This window comes from Anopheles moucheti, chromosome 2, assembly GCF_943734755.1.
Source record: "Anopheles moucheti chromosome 2, idAnoMoucSN_F20_07, whole genome shotgun sequence".
Classification (NCBI taxonomy): Eukaryota; Metazoa; Arthropoda; class Insecta; order Diptera; family Culicidae; genus Anopheles; species Anopheles moucheti.
The window spans coordinates 2,870,469-2,888,564 of record NC_069140.1 but is presented as its reverse complement, the minus strand read 5'-3'; the positions used below and the strand labels follow the sequence as shown (position 1 = coordinate 2,888,564).

The window sequence follows — 18,096 nt, the reverse complement described above, 5'->3', positions numbered from 1 at the left end:
AGCATACTGCAACGAATGGAGTAGGGAGGCATCGGATACGTACGGATATGTACGGGGCATATTGCTCGAGTCATATACCATCCGTGCCATCCGAGACAGACTGCAGTTAGTCGATAGTGCCGTCCGTGGTCAGAAACCGTGGGCTCCCCCGTCCGTGAACCGTGGACAGGTTAACACTTTGGAGATGAATATTTTCTCCTGGGAGGGATAGGTTATGGTCTGCTAAGGTGGCTTTGGCATGCAGAAGTATTAAACGCAGAAGCAGTATGCAGAAGTTCAACGTGCACATGCATCAAATTGTGGTGCGTTTCGTTGTTAGATAGTGCTCAGTAACGGATGCCTTCGCCGATCGACATGGACCTAAATCCACCAATCCAGGCAATTCCACAACCGCTTCGATGGGAGCTGAAAAAGCGAAGCACTTATTTTACACGACACATTACCACCCAACAGTAGAGCTTGCCATTCCGGCTAGAGCCCACCTGCTGGTCAGCTTCTTCGGCCGCGTCCACCTTTATGAATTTAGCCACCTGTTTGTAAAAAGCACCGGTACGGCGTTCGCGGTTCAAATCACTCATGTTGATAAAATAAAAACGTTTGAACACTTGCGATGTAATCACTGGAGTTGGTTGCTTGTGTAGTGTCTTGTTTTTTCGGATGATGCAAAATACAGATCCTTCAATTTAAAGCAACCGATCAAAAGTGTGATATACATGGCGGTACCGTTCGTTACCATAATGACCTCTTTGTAATAAGGGCACCGTTTAGTGTTACAAGCATAAATGTTTGGAATAGTAAAAATTATACATTAAACCTTCTTCTACATATCGTGCCATATAACTTATGACAGGATTTTCATCCGAAACATCAGCGCGCTTGCAAAATCATCCAGTTCCTTATATCAAAAACCGGTGCAAAAATGTACTCTTTCACACGGCGAATTTGACGAAGAAAATGCACATGTGTGTGCGCAATATCCAATAATGAGCACGAGCGAGAGCGCATGACGCCGAAGAAGCGAACAGCATGAGAATATCGTTCAGTCATCGAGCGAGCTTTCGATTCGGCGAGAGAGCAAGCAGGAGAGCAACAGCGGTTAGAAAGAGCACTCTTTAATTTTGGCCGTTGAAAGTCTAATTGTTCTCTTTGGGCAGGCTTTCCACCACGTGTTTATCTGCATCTGAAGAGTGCATCTGTTTTGCAACATTTTACTAGAAAGTTTATAATTGTCGTTTATTCTGTATCCAAAATACATGCTGTTTTTTGTGTTTCATTATTTATTGATCGCCCCTTTGGTATGTACCTTAGCTGTCACTTCACAAACCATTCATTTTGTTAGCATTAATTAAAACTAATAACTGTGCATAGCGTTTATGTTCCTAATGTGTTTATGTGTTTCACATTTGTTCCGAAAATTAAAAAAACCATACTTTGTTAATTAGTTTGTGTTTTGCATTTATATTAACTTCCTATTACCATGTTTTTCCTTTAAAATGGTAGCTGGGGACAATATCGATGATAGTAATATGTCTCCGAATTAAATTCATCTTCATCGCGATTTCATAGTTTTGCTATGATTCTTACATATGCACTAGCCAACAAACAAATATATCCACATCATTCATAACCGTGTCTGGTGTTCAACACCAACGCTATCCACAGTGCGATACGAATTATAGATACAATTTTTTTCCATAATGAAACCGGAAAGGAATGCAAACGTTACATTCTGAATGATGAACATCTATTCTTTTTCGATAAAATATTGTTCCTATTGAATTATCCCTTGGCATACCCCCTTATTACGAATCTGTAATGGATAACCCGACCCTGCCTTGGCAGGTTTGATTGTTAGTTAGGCAGAGCGAGAATGTGTGTTGACTTTTCCGTTTGAATTATCCGTACGAGGTTCGTAACAAGGGGTCCAGAATAATAGTCCAGAGTTAGTATAGGATACAGATCATTACATAGCTCAGATCTAGTAAGCCATTTCGAACTTGCATGCCAACACCTTTGTATGGTTCGACAAGCCGTGTTTTTATAATCGTTACAGATATAATGGTAGTAGGTCGTAGTGAAGATCCAGTATCCAGAATCCAGTAGTTCTACATGCATCATCCTGTATGTTATATACCCTTTAATATATACCGGTATGCGAAATCTCTTGCTCATAACCCAAATGGAAAAAACAACATGCTTTCTCGCTTTGGCAGGTTTGATTGTTGGTTAGGCAGAGCGAGATAGCTTAATGAATTTTCCTTTTGGGTTATCCTCCAGTCATTCAGAACCAAATGGGTGTACTCGTCACTGCTAAATGTTGCCTCGAAGTCATGAATATTTGTCTCTACGTGATGAATTTTTGTTTTACCCGCTATACAAAATTGATTTCGTACAGACAAAATTGAAAATTTCGAGGAGTGATTTTGAGGCCAAATTTAGCGCCAACGAATGTAAGGTCACTTAAGTACGAGGTTTCTGTTGACTTGGTGACTGCCTGCCTAATTGTACAGATGCAGTAGAGCGCAACAGGTGAAGGCACAGGCTAGTACAAGAAGCAACAGCAAAATCCTGGTTGGTCCAATACTGGACCCGGCTGAGAGTTTCTTTTTATCTGTGAATAAAAGAATAAAGAAATGGGAATATGAAAATTGCTTCCAATTGCACTTTTGAAACGTGGTTAAAGCCATGTTATTAATGCATGACATTTTAGCGGAGTGCACGAAAGGGCGGAGAGAAATTTAACCTCTAGACAGATTGCCCGCTTTCGCCATTCGAGGATATTCTAAAAATTGTGTATACTGCCCCAAGGAATCTGTACAACAGCAACATGGAGAGCAGTCTAGAACGACTTAGAAATTCTATCCACACTGATACGAACCATTTGTTGGAGATATTTAAAAACATAACCCCCTAAACCGCAGTCGTTAGCCCTTGAGGAACACATTAGGTGACGAAATGACGCTGACACTTCTAATGGATTATCGCTGATCGAAGGAAACCATGCGCCAGGGTTAACGAAGAATGTAGATCACAGCAATCATTGCTTGCGGTCAGTGCGCGCGAATGTCAACGCGAAACAACAATATTATCACTGCCAATACTAACGCCTGTGGCTTGCTAGCTCACTGCAAATGGAAGGCTAAAAAACGCCAAAGTTGTTCTGCTTACTTTGACGCCGTATTTCGTCGGCAATTGTAAACCATTTTAATGATATTCAGATATGAAGCGAGAATGTGTGATAAGACTGTTTTACAATCCTATTCGCATCATAACGTCATGAGCAATGAGTGTAAATTGCACCAACAAACATCTTGCCCCGGCTGAAGCAGATCCGCATGCGAGCAACATTGACAACATGTTGTTCGTTGGGGTAGATATTTAGTAACCCCTCTTTGGTCTGTAGTCATAACATGCAGATGTTGTTCTCCCATAGTAAAGTGTTAGTCATAGTTGAGCCAATGCTTTCCCTCTGCGCTGTTGAAACTCTTTTTTGTATAAATTTGTAGTTGCTATTAATTTGATAAGAGATAGCTCGTATTCCTAAAGCAATAATCAACCACCAGAGGCTCAACACCAGTCTTCCTCTTTTTAGTTCATTTGGACCAATCCATCTACTATCGTCATTTATGTCATATTACGGTGTACTACACCTGCTAGATCTCCTAGACACATCTGTAGAATAGAATAGTCTTGTTACGAGGAAGGCAAACCTTGTGAGATTCACGATCTTCTCTGATCTCTCAGAGATCTCGGAGAATACTCACCTTATCCTAACTACAAGATTACTAATTTATACTACGCAAATACTACTGAGGTTATTACTAAACTATCTATTAATAACACAACCTATTTCCCACCCATTACAAACAGGAGTTGTTCTATTTCCACTCCCAGATCTGGAATGACTACCTATGCTTATCTACGTCGAAGGTCAACAGTGAAATGTTGCGATCTGTACCGACAAGCACATCAACACCACTTCAATCAGCAGCACAATGTTTTCCGGCGCATGCAGGGAGTTGGTAGCAAGGTAGCAATATTTACCAGACCAAGTGACAAACGGTCTGCACTTGCGTGTCTAACACTCCACCGTAGCGCAGTTGTCCTCATCCTCGTCTGATCCGTTTGAAGATCGTCGTCGTCGTCACATGATCTATTTCCAGTATTAGCGCCCGTTCCGTGCGTGTGTGTGGTTATGGTGTTTGTTTATCGGTAGGTAGCGCCCGACAGATTCATTCCGTGGTGCACACAGTCAGTCAATCGAACCGCATTCGGTGGGTTCCAGGTCCTCCAATAAACATGAAGGTGTTAAACGCCACTGATGTTAGGCGTGCTGGATGCAAACAGGGAAAAAGATGAACTAAAGCCTTCCATCCAACCAGTCCGTCGGCAGTTCACAAATCTACTCTGATCTGGTGTGAGTTCTCTCTTCTCTTCCCCCTCCCTTCAGGAGGGATTACATTTTTCAGATGGAAAATAATGATTAACGTCTTGTTGGAAGTGTGTTCGCGATGGGTAACATTTTTCAGCTCCTCACTTTTCGATAGCTGACGAAAGATGGGAAACGGCGATTTAAATATTTTCCTCCGCGCCTGTCTCGTGGCAGCAAAGCTGCGCGATCAAGTGAGGCGTGGAGCGATTTACACCTCTTCACGATCCGACCTAATTTCATTCCGATCATGCTCGTGTCTTTACAGGTTGCAAGGTTGCGTAGAATATTTTCGACGAAATTCTACAGACAACGATCATCTCTGCCTCGATCATGAGTTTCTCCTACGTACAAGTTCCGGCATTGTTCTGTTTTATCACAATACGCGTGTTCACGTGTCACGGCAGCATTGTTGAAGCATCCCAAAATATGTGTTCAAAAATCAATCATAAATTAAACGAGCAACCGGCTAAAAACAGCGCATCGTAGCGCTTCAAGTTCCCTGCCTAACATGCATATTTTGCCAACTGTTGCTTCCACACGCGCATGTTTGTCTGTCGTGTGTATGTTGTGTGTTTTTTTGTGGCGTCGTAAAAATGGAACTATTTCCTTTCCAAACGATCGTTGGGGAGAGTAAGAATACAGGACAGAAGGAACGCAAAATATCCGTCAGATTCCAATACGCGTGGCCCGGCGTGTGCCTTCCCCTTCCGAGATTCGGCACACATCCTAGAGCCGTCATGTGTCGGGATGCGGTATTGTGCGGTATTGCGCGGTAAACAATAAGCATCGTTTTCGGGTTGTAAAATCCTCATCCCCAATCACACGCATAAAACCGATCGCATCACCTAGAGGAAATGTGGATACTGTCCAACGCTAAGCGGAGCTACACGTCAGCGGATTTGCATTTTCGGAAGCAGAATATTAGCAAGAATGCCGAGGCTAATCCTACCCAACTAGCCTCCCTGCGTTGCAGGAGAGTTTTTATGTGCGTAAATATTTACACCACATCTTCCCATCATCGTTCGCGTAGCAAAGCATGATCAGTTTTTATTGCTGTGCCCGCAATAATGCGAATAATCATCATCTCACCCCGAATTAGTTGGTCCGGTCTGTCTTTCTTGCAGTTGGAAGCACCCGCAATAATGCAACCCGCACCCGAATGACCTACTGTTCGCCCGAAACATATTGAGGTTTGTGGGTGCAATGCCGGAACTATTAAAGCATCCAACAGTGGCAGCAGCAGCAGCAGCAGCAGATCCTCTTGATTATAGGCGAATGATTATGAGCGTCTATTAAGTGTCGTGTGTGTGGTGTGATTCGAGTGCCTCACAGCGGGGTGTGCTGTGCTTTTAAGGGCTAAAGAGGGACAGCTTCTGGTTTGTGTTAGTGGTCGGTCGATAAGCGAAGAGCCGAAGATCGTCCAGCACAGTTAATCTGGGTGAAGTTCATATTCGAGAAAAGAACCCCGTACCCTCGTGTTATGGCGCGTGGTGTTGATCGTTATCGATCTGCCTATAAGGTTAAATAAACATCCCTTCCGTGCTGCTAGGAACAAGAGAGGTATTGGAGATATGGACACAAGGCACAAAACTAACGCACTTACACTCCTGCTTCGTTGCCCGATCGCAGCAGCACTCTTTGATCACGCGATACTTTCCGCATGATCCGGCGTTCACCTCGCAATCCCCTTGCAACTGGCGATGGCAGGTGTGGGGAATCTGTGGCAGTTTCTCTGGAAGGAAAGATAATACCATGTAGTGTGGTTAGTACAGCAGCGATCACAGCGACTAGGTAGATGCTAACATGAGTCACACGTTCCCCCTCTTCTACACTGTGTAGGTGTGAAATGCGCCAAGAACAGAACCACACGCGATGAGCTTGAGGGGTTTTCTCATTCACAACGCACCGAAAAAATAGTGTACATATTTACATATGCCTGTATCGATTAGAGAGGTGGATGTTTTCTTTAGCGAAATGCTTTAATTTACAATTGGCATCGAATCTTGTTTCAGCGCCAGATCGTTTGCTTTGGTGGCGGAATTAAAATATGAACTTTGGGATGCGCACACTGCTGTTCGTTGGCGATTGGCAACATTAAGTCCGAATTGCGAGTTTCTCCACGAACTGTATGCGATATTTAAATGTTGTGTATAACCTCTCCACCCATTTACCAACGAGTACTTGAATTATGGAAACCTTCAGGAACCGCTATTGATTCCAGATTCTATGAAAGTTCTATAAAATTTGATAACATTGAACTATTTGAAGTAGAGTCACTGAGGTTGTCCTGAGGTTCTCACTTTGCGGCAGATCTTGGAAAAGTAGGCGGAACAGCAACTCCACTCTTTTCATGTCTTCATCGACTTCAAGGGTGCATACGATAGCATAGCCAGGGTAACATTGTACCACACAAATACCGATCAAACATACCAGACTAGTAAGAATGAGAATGACCAACGTCACATGCCAGGTGCATGATGGATGGTAAACTCTCAGGGCCCTTTGCTGGCCACCAAGAGTTTGCCCTCAGCAGATAGGCTAGCCTATCTACTCTTCAACCTAGCTCTAGATAGGGTCATCCGCGACCCGGATGTGGATACTTGTAGGACAGTCTCTCAGACAGTCCGAAGCAATTTTTCTACTCAAAACACCTGTCACGACGAAAGAAGGACGTGACTTTGTATAACTTATATAGTTTCAGTACTCATATACGCCTCTAGAATACTCTGACTTTGTTCGAAACTGACGAAATCGTCCTAGCCGCGTTCGAGAGAAAGATGCTCAGAATGGAGGAGCCGCCACAATGACAAGCTCCATGAGGCGTACGGCGAACTTACTATCACACAGCGGATTAAACCCGGTAGGCTCCGGTGGGCCGAACACGTCAGGAGAATGACTCCAGCCCGTACAGGCAAATTAATGCCAAATTGCGATGGAGTGATGGCGTTGATGCGTTCGCCAGAAAGGCTGGATAATGTTATGAATGGGCTGACGACAGCGCTCAACGGTTTAGGGGATTCCTGTAGCAGGCCATACGTCACATAAACGCCAGTAAGCAAAAGGTTCTCCTAACGCCCTACGTCCTGAAGTATTTAACAATTTGTCGATGGATCGATAGTTCGATAGTGTCGATAGTTCGACATGGCAACGTCGAATGAATTCGATTACCAAATTATATGAATCAAAGTTCGAAACTACAAAACATTCGATGGAATGCCGCATCGTAAATTGTGCCGCTGTAAATTGTATTAAAAATCAACAATATTGAACATACCGATAGAAAGCCGGCGTGCGCGCCGTTTACACATTTTTCCAATAACTATCGAATTTCCGCTAAACGCCACACCGTCGCTACTGGCGCTACTTTCGCTCAACCCGAGCGCCTTAACCTAAGCCAACTTCTAAACCGATCGTATCCGATTTCGGTGCCGCATTTATTCATCGTTGCGTTGTTCCCGCGAAGAAACGACCCCGGAATGTCTAATGAGGGTGGAGGAAAAGTGGCCACAATCTTGGTGGAGGCCAGATCGTTGTATTCTTTCTCTCTCTCTATCGTTCCCTATCGTTATTATTATTAGCTCTCATTAATTGTGCTGCGCGTCCGCATTTGTAATGCGCGTAAACTCATCGGATTAACCGACGTTCGGTACTGACGCTTTACGAGTCTGTGTCTTGCGGTCTGGGGAAATTGGTTCTCCACCGTTGGTAGAATTAGATAATACCCGATAGAATCGGTATCAGATTACTCTGGTCAACCTTGCTAACGCGTACGAAGGGCATCTGGTACCCCCGTTTGGTAAAGCATCCAGTTACTTCGGATTCGTATTTCTGACTCACGGCTTTCGGACACTGGGTTACGCGTGTCAGGGGTTGTTGTTGTTGTTGTTTTGGAACACGTACCACTCTCCCGTTCCTTATTGACGTTGGTCCGACCAAAACAGCACAGACACACTCGCGAATGCAATCGCAAATCGATGGCACGGTGCGTGTTCTGCATACCAATCACTCCCCCTTCTCGGGCAGTGCAGTCCACCAGCGGGCACACTGTTCCGGGGCGGCGCAATTTGGCGTAACTAATGGTGTAAAAGCTCCAGAAAATGGTAGTTGCACCCGCGACAACACCGATCGGTTACCGGTGGGACGTGATCAACTGATCGTGAAATTTTGAAAGAATCAAACGACGGCCATCTGAAGGGCACAGCACGATAATAAATTGTGCGGGTGCGCGCATGAACCTCGCAAGAATAAGGGCACGCGCGCTCGTACTTGTCATCAAGATGATGTGGGGTCGCAGAGCACCGGAACGGAAGATGTGCGCGATTGTCGTCGCGTCATCGGTACCGTGACAGCTTGATCAACTGTTAACGGTCTTACCTTTGGCGCTGTAACAACGCACCACTGTTACCTTCCTTCGAGAATGTCGTGCATTGTTCGAACCGATTCTAAACTGTCATAATCAATCTGCGCCGAGCGTTAGATTAAAGCACAATTCATTCCGATGGGCCTTGCCCGTCGTTGCTGTCACTATACGTCGGCATCAGACGTGTGTGTGCATGTTCATTGTGCATTGGACCAAACGAACCTGCGTTATTCCTTGGACACAAACCAGCAAGACACACTAATTCAATGAACCAGCTAATCGAACGATTCTACTGGAACCTTAATTAAAGTGACATCCAACACATTGCACTGTCGTGTGCAACGCAAGGTTGAGTTTTCTACAGATAGATCCGACTGAACCACCGCAGCGAACGATCGAGAGTCCTGGACCGTTGTATTTCCCCAAGGACGCATGAATTTGCCGCCACAGAAGCACACCAACACTGTGAAGTTGTAACGATTCAACCAACCAAGTCCCCAATTCTAGGTTTCGTAACCCGACGGTACACGTCCGAAACGGCCATCCTTAGTTTCCCGTTCCTTCAGACATTGTATTACGACGCACAAAGAACCGCGCACCAAAACGCACACCCAATCGTGGATCCCTCATTCAAACATCTGTGTCTTTCTGTACCCTCCGTTCGGATCCCGATCGAGACCTACATTTCTCCCCTGGTCTCATTAGCAGGCGGTGTTCAGCGCGGACCCTGGACAACGCTCCGTTCACTGCTGCAGCAGTTCAACAACCTTCTTGCGTGACTGTAGGCGAGACACACGTGCCGTCGGCTTTTTTTTTTTGGGTGATGGCGCATAAATTATGCGAGCGGAATGTAGGATTGCTTTGTGTCCTTGCACCAAACAACAGGCACAGCGACGTAGCAGCACTGGACGCTGGCGTTAGGTAGTGTGCGTTCGATTGCAATGTTTAATCGGCAAACGTTATTTTGATAAAGCCGGCGTGCTTATTGAGGATATGAATGTGCTTCCGGCTACGGGAAACAGAGCAGTGGGTTTTTTTTTGCTTGCCTATATTGACATTTTGATAAGATTCGCCAGCTTGGAGTATGGACAAGATTTATGAATCAGGCCCAGCCCATGGTCACGTACGTAGATAGTAGAAGGATGTTACGATTGCTGTCTATCTCGTCGATGATACATTGGAAGCATATTGGCTGGGGTATGATTTTTGAAATAACATGGAAAGAAGAGTGTGAGATCGAATTGTATATTTTAGCAACTTTGTACTTTGTACAATACTTGAACGCAAATGAATGAGTGGTTGATTCCCTCATTGATGATTCTACGATACTTTGGTATTTAATATTTATTTCCGATTCCTCGCGGGATAAGGTGCAACCTTAGGATTAGGAAAGGAAATTTCCCTCGTCTTCCTAGTTGATTTGCTTAAAATTGTTGGATAATAAGAATTAGGAAATCAAAATCATCTTCATCATCCGCAAACTATAAGCACCAGCGTCGGTTGCCATAAGCAACAAGCGCAAAAACAAAAAAAAACACCAGCATGGAGAAAATCCACACGAAAGAAACAGTACACATGATCGTCAAACCTCCGACATCGTGCTGTGATTGAAAAATATTAGCAGGCATCGCGCTAAAAGTTCTAATGCATTCGAAGAAAGAGAATTTCTGGATTAGGGAAACAAGAAATTCCGTGAGAGGTTCTACCCTTGACCTTCGTAAACATACAGCACGGAGTGGTACAGTAACGTGTGGTACATCACAAACAACCCTCGACGTTCCCGTTTGGACTTTAGAGTCTATCTGGGTGCAATTGGCAAAACACAAACAGCGAATTACAAAAATCAAGGCGAAGAAAATCAAGCGATTCATACATGTTAGCTGCTTCATTTAGTCACTCAAATGTATAAATCTAATAAAACACATTGCTCGCTTAAAACTGGTGACCCTGTTTGGACCAATCTAAGAAGATCTTTCTACTGTCGCTTGTCTAGAAAATGACGCACAAAATGTAACCAACCGTACAACGAGCAGCGCGCGCCAGGTTTTGGTCCAGCATTGTTATTCAAATCGTTTTTTTCTTTGCTTCCCGTCCGGGAAATGTTTTCTGCTAAACTCCCTTGTTGACTTCAAGATTGAACGTTCGAAGTGTGCGCAAAGCACAGGCAACCATGCGGAACTGTGGAAATGATTGACCAATGGGACACATCGAAAGAAAGCCCCCGAAAGGTGGGTGCATCTCAGAACTGGCAATGCAACATCACGCTGTAAAGCTCACTTTAAGTGACGCGAGCGAGATGCGGACCGTACCATTCAGGCATGACGTGGCTACCACCATCCCTCCGCAGCAGAACCCAACGCGGGAAAGAAGAGAATAAAACAACTAATCAGCTTATGCAATGTTAAATGCAATTTAGTGCGTTGGTGTCTCGTTATCATTATCGTGTGTGGAGGAGGAGGAGCAGGAGAAACCAAAAGGGGGAAACCGACGCACGGGAATGATCCCAACCGAGAGCACGAGAGACATCTCCCCTTTTGCCGGACCTCGCGAACGAACAATTTGTCGCAGTACGTGTGCCGAACCTTTTGTTTCCCGTGCAATTTTAGAATTACCGACCATTTGCTGCATCATTTTCCAGCTGCAGTTGGAAAAACGGTGCAATTGGTGGGTCGGGGTACGTTTTCCAGCGGCAAGGTTATGTTGGTAACACACACGCAGCATGTCACGAGATGACGAAGTAGGTTTACGCCAAAGGCGATCGTTTTAGAAGCGTTTAAATCGCGCCCATGACATGCGGCACTGTGCTGTGTGATCTATCCCGTAGCAGGAAAAGATGATACAAGACTGCTTTTCTCACAAAACATACGGTCATACGGTGCACGTAGGTGTAGTGTTGTTTTAATCGGAAGCATTGCGCCTGCACCGGATGCACCGGCAAATGCAAGTGGGCGCCAGCACAAGTGGACGTCAACTCAAGGTCATGCTGCGGAATTCACACTGGAGCTACCGAAGTGTACTTTCGATGCAGATTCTTACACCAAAGCTGGATAAATTACCACAACGCGAATCGAAGCGAAGGCGGACACGATTCTTCCTGTAGATTCTTCGATTGTAGAGCTGATAAGATCCTGGTCACGGCACCAAATGTTAAATCCTTTGCTCCTGTTTTATTTCGATGAGTGGCATTAGGTATTTTAAGCAGTTCGTACTATACAAAACACCTATAAAACGTCCAAAAAATCATTGTCATCAGGAACACCCTTGTACGAATATTACCATACGTAATGCTGCTGCTTTAATGGAACAAAACTAAATTTCCTGTTATCGCTTCCCCGTAAGTTCTCACTCTTGTGTGAGGTGAAAATGTTTCATAACAAAACAAGATTTAATCTGATTACTGATTACGCTACAATCATGAATGAATTAAGCTGTCATTCTAAAGGATCTCCTTTGCTAGAAAACGGACCTGCCTCTGCCGGCCCCATGACATCATCCATTGCAAACATGCAATCATATAGCGTGACCTCTTTTTCCGTTTTTTCGACACCACCTGAACATGTTGTGCAGAACTGGGACAGCTTTGCGCTTTGCGAACAACAGAGCGCGGCTCATTTAGCAATTAAATCCTAACCGTTCACTCTTCACCTTTCACGCCACTGAAAAAGGGACGCGTGTCCTACCTAGGGACCACTTGTGCGAACGCAACCTGACGTCATTCATCGTCCTAGCGAAGGTTTCCATTTTTTCCCACGCGTTGAAGATGATTCACGCTTCTCCACTTACCTCCGTCGTGCGAATATTCACAGCAACAGTGATCGTTTATGAATCGAGACGTGCGGCAATAATGCATCATGGTGGCATTGCACTCCTTGCACCAGCTCGGGACAAGCATATCGGCATCGGTCATGTTGGCCACAAACTCGCGTGCGTCCTTTTCCGTTTGCTGGTGTTCCAGCTGAAAGGGTGGGCTAGTTGTGACCGACTCCAGATACGATGCCTTCATGTGCGGTTGTCCATCTTTCTGGTACGAATGATGGCGACGGGTGTTCTGTTCCTCCGGAAGATGCACATCGTTCGTTACCAAGGCGGCCGAAACCGCAGTCAACACTCCAGCCCCGAAAACTACCGTCAACATTGGCAGCAGTTGGAATCGCGCCATGGCAACAGGAGGCCAATGTTGTGTGCTTGGCGTTTATTTCTTTCTCTTCTTAAGGATTGGTTGCGACTGCGTTCTTTCCTTCTTTTTATCACGCGTGCACTTGGCGTTTGCCGGAAAGGGATTTCGTTTGAACGTAGCAGTACACCCACTCACTTTACCTTTCGATGATGATGAAGCAATCGAGCGGCATTTTATTGAGTTTTTGTCGGTGGTGTTTCTATTTTACGCGAAACTGTATCACATAAAACAGAAACAGGTGGAACAAATCTCACTTATTTACATTATCGCGTTTATCGCAACCGTTCACTGTACAATATGATTTCTGTTCTTCACTCACATCCCTTCACGAAACGAATCATTTTATGCTACGCGGAATTGCAGAAAGGATAACATTTACAGTAGGGACACTTGCTTGCAACACGCCACACCGGAGCCAGCGCGGTTAGAAAACACACAACTACACGCACGCATCGCACGTACGCAGGAACTGGTAATGCAAAAGGGAGCGCACGTGTACGAAGCGCCGGCCCATCGAGACACACGGGGCAGCGCAACTTTGCGTGAAGGCAGCTTGAGCGTGAATGAATGTTTGCCGCTTTTCGGTTAACTGCAACCCCGTCTGGTCGGCAACCAACCCCGCAAGTTATCCGTTATGTAAGGAACCATTTATGTATTTCTAATCATTAGAATTCAGAAATATCAACTTTAATAATGCTACGAAATGATTCATTTGTTTATTAACTAATAATGTTAATATTAAAAATCGAAACCAGCCTTTTTTTCTCATATGGAATTGTTCGACATGTTCTACGTGTTCGTTCGGTGTCACTACTGCTAGAGTGCTGTGTAAGTTTCTTATGTTGAACTGCATCACATTCGGCAGCTTTCGCCTAACTTTGTACACAATACGAATGTAATAACTTTAAGTAATTGTAATTAACAACAATCATAAAGTAAAGCGGTTGTAAAACCGCGTCCGAATATTAAAAACCCGTACGCATAAATAATTACGCAATCCTGCAACGGAAATACAAAACAACACGTCGCGGTTCGAGTTATACTGCATGGTTGATTACTCTGAAAACGAAGCATGACTGAAAACATCGCATTCAAAAAGTTCGTTGAGCTGAATCAATAGTAAGAAATATCTTCTAGCATACATTTTCCGTATTCTTTAGACACCTTTCTAGTGGAATACTCCACAATGGAGGCTGAAAAATAATCCAGAAATACTTTCATTTGATGATTAACAGATTTGGTCATACTTGCAGCATTTCTTATTAGTTTGTTTCTTAATATTACAAAATTATTCTCTTTTAGAAGATGAAGCGGCGATTGGGAAAGAGACAGGTCAAAACTAAGAACAGTTCTAGAACCAAATTAGAAAGATACCAGTAACTCCTTACTTCACTTAAAGAATCTCTCCAAAGCACCAACAACCTTTTCTTATTTAGAAAGTTGCTACATTATTTTGCAACTGTTTATTTCAAAAAATAAACCAAACAAGAAAATCATTTTCAAGTAATTGTAGAAAAAGTAAAGAAGTTTGTTAAACTAAAACCCGATACAGCCACAGCACACACACACTGTTGTTTCTGCGCGGTTCAAGTTCAAAATCACTCTTCAGCAAATGGTTGTGGATGGAGCATCAAAATAAACTCGGTTTATCTGCTTCGCTCGGCGATTGCTAGAGGTTTAGTGCATTTTCGGCAGCAGAAGACGCCGGTCGACTGTTTGAAGATGAAGCTAACGGTACGGGTTTGCGTAGAGCGTATGGCGTAGAACAAAACATACAGCCTTTCGCCAAACAGAGGGAATTTGTGTGGCAGTTTTCTGTTTGGAACGATCCGATAAGAACAGCCTGAACGATCTCCGTGTGCCAATTTTAGACACACACGCATCACGACGCACGTCGAACTTCTTCGCGAGTTTCAAGTGGAGCAAAGCGCTGTACCGAAAGTGGATCTCAATCAGCGCAGCAAGGGGATATGGATCGAAGTGAGATTTCGTGTCCAAGCGTACGATCGTAAATCAACGTAATTGCCGATTGACGGCGCTATTTTTAAATCATTATGATCTTACATGGTCCTTTTGCGGATTAGCCCTGGATTGTTCGTGCGATGCGTGAGTGCACGTGTGTGTAGATGAGTGTTGTGCTGATGCTAACCTCTTCCACCGTCGGTCGAGTCGAACCGTAGCATAAGAACGTAGTAGCGTGTCGAAGTGTGTGGGCGGCAGCTTGTAAACAAAGCGATCATATAACGCGGAAACCACGTGCCATGCTAGACAGAAAGATGGTTTTCGAATCTCCCAGTGCGCGGAATGATGAATTGGCTCGACGATTAGAGAACTATTATCGTATTTTTATGTTCGTATTATAGCGCCACGTGATCATCCCTCGGCATCTTTTCCTCCATTGCAGATCATGCGGAGGAAGCCCCTTATGCTGGTGGCGATGTTCCTACTGACCGCCATTGCCGGATCTGATCCCGTGCCCGGCGAGGTATCCACAAACGCGGACATACGCATGCTGTTGGACGATGTGAAATCGCATTTGAACCGCTTCAATGCACATTACCTTATCAATCTTGAGCAACGTATCGTGTCGCTTCTTACCACGATGACGAGTTTGGACGCAAACGTGAAAACGTTGCAAGAGAAGTCGCAAATTTGGGATGTGTTCCAGCATCACATCGGTGCCTGGAGCGAACATATCAAATCCGTCGACAGCAAGCTGGACATTTTGCGCAAGTAAATAACACGTGGCGTTGAAGTGTGGATTTTTCAAACAGATTCTTCTTTTGTCCGCCTTCCTCAGAGCACACGACACACCTTCGCCTACGCTCGAGACGCGCCTCTCCAGTCTCGACTTTAAGGTGCAGCATATCTTCGAAAAGGTCGATGTGATCAACGAGAAGCTGCACGATATCACGAAAACTGTCTATGCCCTGTCGAGCAGCAGTGCCAACAATCGTGGCCGGCGTAACGATCGTTTAGAATCGGCCGCAGAACAAGCGGCAATACTGACCAAGATTGGCCTTCTGCAAAAGCAAATTAATCGAATCGAAAGCAACGGCAGCGGCTGCCAGAACAAAAACAATGGCCAAGCAAACCGTGCCAGTGTATCTGCTAAACTGCGAAAGGACGTGTCGGACTCCGACGAAGAGATGGACGATTTTCTGGACAAGCTGACGGCGAAGAAATTGCGCGAAATGGTTTCCAACCGCAAGCAATGCCGATCGCTGGACGCACTGACGGGTATGGCGCGTTCGATCGAGGAGCGCACAGTACGCATCTACGATTTGGAGGCGAACCAGTTCGAGCAAATTCTGTCTTGCTGCCAGCGAACGAATCACGAGGTGGCCACGTTCACAAACAGTGCGGATATACTTCTAAAGCGCATCGAGCACCTAGTGCTGGACGTAGACAGGAAGGTGGAAAAGCGGAACAATCTACACTGCACACGGGACGTGGCAGGTGTCGATCAAGCTGTGGACTCTCCCAGTATGTCTGGAAGCAATGCACAAGTGGACGAAAGTTTAGATGCCTCCACCCATGTCGATATTGGAAGCGGCAGTGAAGAACCAAGTACAGACGCGGACGCTACTATCGTAAGCTCGGGAACGATTGAACAACACGAAGAAATAAGTTTCCATCATCCGGATAAGGATGGGTGTCATCAGCTACTGAAACGTGTCAGTGGTGTGTACACCTTTGCCGAGGTCGAGCTTAACGAGGCTAGGCGAGATTACAACCGACGGTACTGTGAGTTCGCAACGGATGGCACCGCGTGGACAGTGATCCAGCGCCGGAATTTATACGATCTGCAGGAAAATTTTAACCGCTCGTGGAATGAATACAAGTACGGCTTTGGAGATCTAGGCTATGAGTTCTGGTTGGGAAATGACTTCATACACAGGTGAGAAAGTGATGGTGACACTCCAAGCCTCCAATATCTTGAGGATATGTATCATTTGCAGATTAAGTTACGATGACAACGTTGAGCTGCGAGTCGAACTAGAAGATTTCGATGGCAACAAAGCATACGCGTCATATGGCACGTTCCGGATCGAGTCGGAAAAGTTTAACTACAATCTTATGGTGGCGGACTACCATGGTAACGCTTCGGATGGTCTAGCTTATCACAACGATCACGATTTTAGCACCTACGACCGTACAACTTATAAAGCGATTGACGGTTATCCGTGCGCCCTTACTTTCGGAAGTGGTTGGTGGTTTAACAGGTAGACGGTGTGTTGAAAATGAGCCATGTACACGTGTTTCACCCAATGTCCACTATCCCCACAGATGCGCCGCTTCAAACTTGAATGGGAAGTATTATCTGGGGAACCCTCGGAGTCACAAATCCACCGGCATTCTATGGGAACCGTGGCTGGTAGATTATTCGCTCAAAGCAGCAGAGATGATGATACGTCCGAAGGACGCATGGAACAAGGACGAGGACGCGACGGATAATGATGCTCCGGTGGATCCGTAAAGTGTGTCAACAATTATTTGAAGCAGTTATTGCATTATTTCATGACAAATTTGTCTAGTAGTCTATGTATACCAAATATACTCTGTACGATAAATGCAACCAACAAGCTCCTTTCGAATTGTAATTAAATTCTTTACAGATAGCATATATAAGAGAATATTATTCAAAATCATATACTCACATTGTACTTCAATATTCGTACCAATCGCAATTGCAAACCTTTTGGAATTAAGATTCTTATCGTCCAAGAAGATGCAGGAATCTTCTGCAGGATGGAATTATTTTATTACGGAGCTTCGAAATATAAACATTGGCACTCATCTCCACACTGCTTGCTTGGCATGAGCATGGCTGCACAAAGTGGCTCTGAAATTCCGAGTAGTGCAGCGAACGACATTTTTAACATTCAACAATAAAAAGGCAGTTTATATTTTAAAATTTCAGATTTAATATTAGTAATTATTAAACGTACAAATCATGCTGAACGTAAAAATTCAAATTGAACTAAGCTGTTGGAATTTTGGTACAAATATGTCAAAGATTTGATCACCTTTCCTTAGCAACCTTGATCTGCAGATACAGCAATTGTGCGTGTGAATTCCATTTTGTTTTCTGGAAAAATGCATTTTACCACATATTATTTTTCT

General features: G+C 44.6%; 2 protein-coding genes across 2 annotated transcripts; one reads left to right on the top strand and one right to left on the bottom strand.

The window, feature by feature from the left end:
• Positions 1-1,280: 1,280 nt before the first annotated feature.
• LOC128297852 (uncharacterized) lies at positions 1,281-12,987 on the bottom strand. The gene is made up of 3 exons (XM_053033562.1): positions 12,576-12,987; positions 6,036-6,164; positions 1,281-2,611 (listed from the first exon to the last, which is right to left on the bottom strand). The coding sequence occupies exons 1-3, from the start codon at positions 12,949-12,951 to the stop codon at positions 2,499-2,501; spliced, it is 618 nt and encodes a 205-aa protein (XP_052889522.1). The 5' UTR covers positions 12,952-12,987; the 3' UTR covers positions 1,281-2,498.
• Positions 12,988-14,691: 1,704 nt separating this feature from the next.
• LOC128298532 (angiopoietin-2-like) lies at positions 14,692-17,487 on the top strand. Its single transcript, XM_053034285.1, has 5 exons — positions 14,692-14,703; positions 15,374-15,702; positions 15,770-16,870; positions 16,932-17,195; positions 17,260-17,487. Exons 1-5 carry the CDS (start codon positions 14,692-14,694, stop codon positions 17,447-17,449), a joined length of 1,896 nt encoding a protein of 631 aa, XP_052890245.1. The 3' UTR covers positions 17,450-17,487.
• The last annotated feature ends 609 nt before the right edge of the window (positions 17,488-18,096 follow it).

Excerpts from the sequence above, each read along its gene's own strand:
- LOC128297852 (XM_053033562.1), bottom strand. The coding sequence starts at position 12,951 with ATGGCGCGATTCCAACTGCTGCCAATGTTGACGGTAGTTTTCGGGGCT. Across the intron at positions 6,165-12,575 it reads TGAATATTCGCACGACGGAG|AGAAACTGCCACAGATTCCC; the intron begins GTAAGTGGAGAA and ends CTTTCCTTCCAG. Across the intron at positions 2,612-6,035 it reads TCGGGCAACGAAGCAGGAGT|ATAAAAAGAAACTCTCAGCC; the intron begins GTAAGTGCGTTA and ends TTTTATTCACAG.
- LOC128298532 (XM_053034285.1), top strand. Across the intron at positions 15,703-15,769 it reads AAGCTGGACATTTTGCGCAA|AGCACACGACACACCTTCGC; the intron begins GTAAATAACACG and ends CGCCTTCCTCAG. Across the intron at positions 17,196-17,259 it reads AGTGGTTGGTGGTTTAACAG|ATGCGCCGCTTCAAACTTGA; the intron begins GTAGACGGTGTG and ends CTATCCCCACAG.